The sequence below is a fragment of the Neomonachus schauinslandi genome, chromosome 2, assembly GCF_002201575.2.
Source record: "Neomonachus schauinslandi chromosome 2, ASM220157v2, whole genome shotgun sequence".
Taxonomy (NCBI): Eukaryota; Metazoa; Chordata; class Mammalia; order Carnivora; family Phocidae; genus Neomonachus; species Neomonachus schauinslandi.
The window spans coordinates 14,569,987-14,576,502 of record NC_058404.1 but is presented as its reverse complement, the minus strand read 5'-3'; the positions used below and the strand labels follow the sequence as shown (position 1 = coordinate 14,576,502).

Here is a 6,516-nt window from a genome sequence, read left to right as displayed (position 1 = left end):
CTCATGTGTAGGTTAAGGAAGTCCAAGAAGAATAAAGATTATAGGGAAACAGTCTACCTTTCTTTACAAGGTCTTGTTTTGCATCCCTGAAATCTCAGACTCAGCTACTACAATGAAGTCCTGTTGCCGAAAGGGCTGGCCTTTTATCACCACTTAAAATCTAATTAATCCATATTGAAGCACAAAGATTTCTGTTGTATTTTAGGGTGAGGGGTCATAGAGCCCTCTTTGTTCATCCTTAGACTTATAATCATCAAGCATTGGGGATATAATTTTACCAAGCAAATTGGAAGGTAACAGATCAAATCCTTATCAGAAAGCCTAACTCATAGTTTTAACAGGGTCCTTCGTCCTTTACATGAAACATTATATTCGAGAAGAACAAAAACGCATTTCAGAGTTTCCAAAGAGTTAATGGCCAACGCTTATATTCCAGGCAGCATAGGACCAAGATTGTCACACTCCTGTCAACCACGGAAGACAGTGGCCCACGTAGTAAGATCTGTTAGAATGGCTTTCGTCTTTAGAGTAGCAATGCAATTCGTTGGACTTTTATTATCTTTGCTGGGATGGGTTTTGTCCATGATCACAACTTATTTGCCACAGTGGAAAAACCTCAATCTGGACTTAAACGAAATGGAGAACTGGACCATGGGGCTCTGGCAGGCCTGTGTCATCCAAGAGGAAGTGGGGAGGCAGTGCAAGGACTTCGATTCCTTCCTGGCTTTGCCCGCCGAACTCAGGATCTCCAGGATTCTCATGTTCCTGTCCAACGGGCTGGGGCTCCTGGGCCTGCTGCTCTCCGGGTCTGGCCTGGACTGCCTGAGGATTGGAGAGACGCGGCGGGGCCGCAAGAAGGGGCTGCTGATCCTGGGAGGGATTCTGTTCTGGTCAGCAGGCATCTCGGCCCTGACTCCGGTGTCCTGGGTCGCCTACAAGACGGTCCAGGAGTTCTGGGATGAGACTGTGCCAGAGATCGTGCCCAGGTGGGAGTTTGGGGAAGCCCTCTTCCTGGGCTGGTTTGCCGGGTTTTTCCTCCTCGTGGGAGGGTGCCTGCTGAACTGTGCAGCCTGCTCCACCCGGGCTGCCCCAGCTTCGGGCCACCATGCAGTGGCAGAAACGCTAACTCAGGGGCCGTACCTGGAAAATGGAACCACAGACCTGAGAATGTAAGACTTGGACGGGCCCAGAGAGATGCATCTTTCCACATCAACTGTGATGTGGGGTCTACACTAGAAAGGGGTCTTTGTTATGTGACTAAATCCGTGCTGCTCACATGTTCTCATTAAGTAACTGCTTTTCTATTCTAGACCCCCCCCCCCCCCCCCCCCAAATCTGGAGAGGTAAGAAAGAGACAAGTCTTATATCTAAAAGAAAATTATCATGGTAAGCATTACATAGGTATGGGCAAAAATAATTTCATCGATCTGGTTATTTAAATCAAAATGTGGTGGTGGTTGTCCATTGTAATCAGTATTAAGTTTTAATGTGTTAACTTTATATTAGAAACTTTTTTGTTTTTGTTTTTATTGGTAGCTGGAAATAATAATTAGTTTCTATTTCCTAAAGGAAAACCCAATCTGAAATCCTTTAAACATTCTACATTAGTCACAGCACATGTTCAGCCTATCCCAAAGTGTTATTTCCGCAACAATGACTTTGGTCTTCTTTGAACAGAGGCAGTTTGTGTTCAGGACCTAACAGGCATGCTGTGTGACAGAACTGGATGAGGCTGACGGTTTTCAGTACTTTATGATACTCTCACACTCAAAATACTGGCCGGTCTCGACCTCTCGTCTCTTCCTTCAGAAGTTTCAAATCTAAAAAAGATGAACAATTCCAAAAATGTTTTGTGCTTGATATCCAGATATTGATAGTTCCCACTTGCCCCAATACAAACTTTCCTTTGTTTCATTAAAAATGATCAGCATGGGGCTATTTACTTCGGTGGTGAACCGACAGAGATGTTCATTCCGACCTACAAAGTCCTATTGCTTAACTCTTCCACAACATAGAAAGCATATTTAAGCAAACAAAACAAAAACTGTGCATGCACAGGCGCATGAATTTGACAGAAAGGCAGGGAGGTAAGTAGACTTGAGATTTAGGCTCCATATGGTTTCATGTGTTATGTCGTACAGATAGGTCAAGGGTCTGAAAAAAAACAGACCCGACCGAAGGTCTAGAGAGATTTCCGAAGTAAGATCGATTTATCTGGTAAGAAATATTTTTCTTGAACGTGCTTTTAAAAAGGGACCACATTCAGTATTACTGCGATGTACGTACTGAAATCCGAGAGTGATAACACATGGCAATGTGACAGGTGCAATTAGTAAGATAGACAGAAAGCCTTGGAGCTGAACGCAAACTGCCGACTGACCATGTTGCATTTAGACTTCTTAATTCTTTGAGCTGTTAGAAAGGTTGGGAACAACCTGAAAGCCATCTGTACATTAACAATGACAGGAGGATGAGTGCTGCCTGGTGTGATTTCAGAGACAAACTGCGACCACGGTCAGCCGCGAGGACACGAGCGTGGCGCTTGGCCACACCTTGGCGTTGCCGGTTGGCAGACTTATTTCCCTGTCCTTTCCTGAAAGCCAGTTAACACAGACCCAAACAATAGCCACTCTGGCAAGAATCCTTTACACACAATGAAGAAATATTTCCGAGCTCTGAGGTGACAGCATAAGACGTCACACTTCTCTGCACACCAGCCGAAAGGCAGGAGTTGGTTTGGTTCAGGCTCCGTGGGGCTCAGGGATGGCTTTAGTATTTCGGAGTGTGGCACAATTCGCTGGGATCTCACTCTCTTTGCTGGGAAGGGTGCTATCCTGTCTTACAAACTACCTGCCACAGTGGAAAAACCTCAATCTGGACTTAAACGAAATGGAGAACTGGACCATGGGGCTCTGGCAGGCCTGTGTCATCCAAGAGGAAGTGGGGAGGCAGTGCAAGGACTTCGATTCCTTCCTGGCTTTGCCCGCCGAACTCAGGATCTCCAGGATTCTCATGTTCCTGTCCAACGGGCTGGGGCTCCTGGGCCTGCTGCTCTCCGGGTCTGGCCTAGACTGCCTGAGGATTGGAGAGACGCGGCGGGGCCGCAAGAAGGGGCTGCTGATCCTGGGAGGGATTCTGTTCTGGTCAGCAGGCATCTCGGCCCTGACTCCGGTGTCCTGGGTCGCCTACAAGACGGTCCAGGAGTTCTGGGATGAGACTGTGCCAGAGATCGTGCCCAGGTGGGAGTTTGGGGAAGCCCTCTTCCTGGGCTGGTTTGCCGGGTTTTTCCTCCTCGTGGGAGGGTGCCTGCTGAACTGTGCAGCCTGCTCCACCCGGGCTGCCCCAGCTTCGGGCCACCATGCAGTGACAGAAACGCATATCACCATCAGCACCAGGAGATGCACCAAGCCCATCTGAAAATCTAAGCCAGCAAGTGTCAGCGGTGTTCACTCTTCAAGAGACGCTCACTCCTCTCAGCGTTTGGTAGGATTTCCTGCTACACAGCCACCCATTCACTGCGCTTTTAATTTTCTAAAATGCATCTTCCCCCACCCATGGCTATTCGCTTCTTAAATTATAATATCCTTCTAAGACAGTAAAAACACTTTTATCTTCTATTCTGAGACCAAAACCACTCAAGACTTAATAGGAATCATACTCATTACTGTGGATGAATTTTCTCAATTTTAAAATAGATTCAGTGATGGCACAGAGCTAGTAAATAAAACATTATGTTAGTGCTTACATATCTTTGAAGGTGTTATTCATAGAGATGAATCATTTTGGCAACTGGGAATGTTCCTGCTAATCATTTACTGCTTTCAAGTGTGTAAGATCACCTATTATATTGAAACTAAAGCCTTGTTGCATATTTATTGAGAATGGACAACATTAGATTAGACTAAAAAATTGCTGGTTCTTTGAAAGCTTGAGAGGAGAGAGATGTGGGACACATCATCTCCTTTGTAATCAGAGACCTCGGTGCCTCTACGGAGCCTTTTCCAAAAGCCAGCCACATTCTTCATGCTTTCCTCACCAGGGCAGAAACAGAGGGTGGCAACCTGGTGTTTGGGGAGATTCACGTAAAACACGGCCCCCCAAGTGTGCTCTGGCTTGGGTGCCCCACGCTCTGTGGTAGATGGCTGATGCCTGCTGTCAGCCCCAGCTGCCTCGGGGCTCTGAGGAGCGGCCACGGGGTTGCTGCAGGTCAAGGTCGGGGGAAGCTCCTGGGACCGCTGCCCCACCACCAGAGCACCAGGCCGGGATGGGCTCACCTTGGAGACCCCTTCTTTTACTCGCGTGATAAAAATACGCCGTCTTTTTCTATCAGCAATACATATTGCCCAACCCAGAACCATTCCCAGCCAACGGCTGGCTTGGGAAGTTCTGATGATGGATTTGGTATTTGCTCGGTACATGGCTCGAGTAAACCCTTGTTTGCACCAATCAGGGAAACTGAACAGTAAACAACACTGAAATTAAGTATGAGGCAATATGCATCTTTGTTTAAAAAAAGAAAAAAACAACAAACCCACTGAACTTTTTTCCACCCACAAACACAGGAAAAGTGCAGAAACCAAAGTTAATCTATGTGATGTATTTGCATACTTTTACAGACGAGACAATTAAAACAGAAACATATTCAGAATTTAACCTGATTAAATATTTAGTTCAGTCCTGAGCTTTTGATATTTAATACAATATAAAGTAATAGCAAAAAAAAAAAAAAGATTTTAAATTTGATTTGCATGCTACAGAGATTCAGCTAAACTTTGTTCATTTGGCTAGCAATATTTTTTTTTTTTGTACCTGTAACTTAGATTCTGATATACAAAATTATAATAACATACTGATAATTCAAACTTGAGAACTAAATATTACATTCTTTTTACCCTGTGCAGAATAAATTCTACCTTTAAAAAATAGTATTTATAATATTAAAATTCGTATTGTTCATATGGTTTTGTGATCAAGTTATTAAGATGTTTTGTCACTGTGAATCATTTGGGTTAGTACAAATATGACAGAATTGTTAAAAGCTGCCTATAAATACATAACACTATTGCTGATTTTTAAAGTGTGGAAAAGGATTATATTAAAATAAGTTCGTTTCTCATGTTAGAAATGAGCAAATTTTGTAAAATAAAACCCAACATGTCTTGGTCACAACTGTTAACTACCAGCCTGAGACAGATTTTATTCTTTTATACTTGTCTGAAACTTTTTGTATTACAAAAAGTTAACAGCGAATCTGATGAAGATTTATAAAGGTGTAGATATTCCAATATAGCCTCTTCTATGTCAAACATTTAAAATGGCCAGAACCGAACTATATATTAAACAGAACATAAATAAGACCGTAAATAAATAAATGAAGAAAATAAAATCGTACGGCACAACTACACATAATTCTATAAACATTTTCACGGTCAAACTAAGAAGCTGAAAACAGCTGACCTTCATTTAGCTCTACATTAAATAAACCTCTGTCTTTCACATTTGACCTTGACAAGGATGAATGGTATTCTTTCTAGTTCTCCTTAGTCATCTGATAGAATGAACCGCGCGGCCTTGAAGGACTGTGTGCAGTCAATTCACAAGGCTGGGTTTTGTTCAAAGTCGTGTCACATCCGGCTATAGCTTCAGAGACATTTAGATATAAGTGGTGGGACAACTGAGGAAAAAATAATTAAAGTTCCAGGCTCAGAAATTGCTTAATTTGAATTTCGATGCTGATAAAATGAACTTTGCAAAATAGGGATAATTACTTTCAAAAAACTAAAAATCCTTGCTGGGGATTCTATCTTAGAAATAGAACTTACCCTTTTTTTTTTTTTTTTTTTTTAAGGGGTCTATTCCTTGAAGGTGATTTTTGCATTTCTAAAAAAAAAATGATTTCATTACAGAAGATGGCTAACCAAAAATCGCCTCTTCCACTGTAACTGACTGAATGATAAGTAGGATTTAAATTGCATAATACTCTTCATTTTAAAAGCCTTTATGCCGGCAGAGCTACACGGTGGATCTCTTTCTTTTAAGCCGTGCCCGGCTGGGGACGCAGAGGACACTTGAGTCCGTTCCTCTCTCTTCATTTAGTTCATCTAGAATTGTTTTCTGAGACAAATGCCTTGGCCCATACTTCAAATTGATAATCTCCCCAGGCACACTCTTCTCTGGGCCTCCTCACCACAGATTACAGAGGGGAAGCCCCTCAACATGAGAGCTGCAAAATAATTTCTAGTGAATGTGAGAAATCTGTTTAATAAAGTTTTTTTTTAAAAATTTTTTGGCCACTTGGATCCAATCAAGATTCCTGTGTCCCCAAAGAAGCGCTCATGCGTTTCCCTCCACGGGGCTGTCTGTCCTCAGAGGGCCGGCTGCCCCAGGCTTGTCCTGGGCACCACGCTCAGACCTCGGACAGAACCTCCCCGGGACGCGTCTGCAAATCCCGGTCGTGCTCGCTGAGGAGCTGACTCGAGTGTGGTTAGGGTACCTGGCTTTCTCCTCCGCCCCCCA

At 43.6% G+C, this 6,516-nt stretch overlaps 2 protein-coding genes across 2 annotated transcripts; both read left to right on the top strand.

Moving 5' to 3' along the window:
• Positions 1-510: 510 nt before the first annotated feature.
• On the top strand, positions 511-1,173 carry LOC110584242 (putative claudin-24). Its single transcript, XM_021694266.1, has one exon. It carries the CDS (start codon positions 511-513, stop codon positions 1,171-1,173), a length of 663 nt encoding a protein of 220 aa, XP_021549941.1.
• A 1,590-nt stretch (positions 1,174-2,763) lies between these two features.
• LOC110584232 (claudin-22-like) lies at positions 2,764-3,548 on the top strand. Its single transcript, XM_021694260.1, has one exon. The coding sequence runs from the start codon at positions 2,764-2,766 to the stop codon at positions 3,415-3,417; it is 654 nt and encodes a 217-aa protein (XP_021549935.1). The 3' UTR covers positions 3,418-3,548.
• Positions 3,549-6,516: the final 2,968 nt, after the last annotated feature.

Bases quoted from the DNA above. Each gene is read 5' to 3' on its own strand.
- LOC110584232 (XM_021694260.1), top strand. From the start codon at position 2,764: ATGGCTTTAGTATTTCGGAGTGTGGCACAATTCGCTGGGATCTCACTC.
- LOC110584242 (XM_021694266.1), top strand. From the start codon at position 511: ATGGCTTTCGTCTTTAGAGTAGCAATGCAATTCGTTGGACTTTTATTA.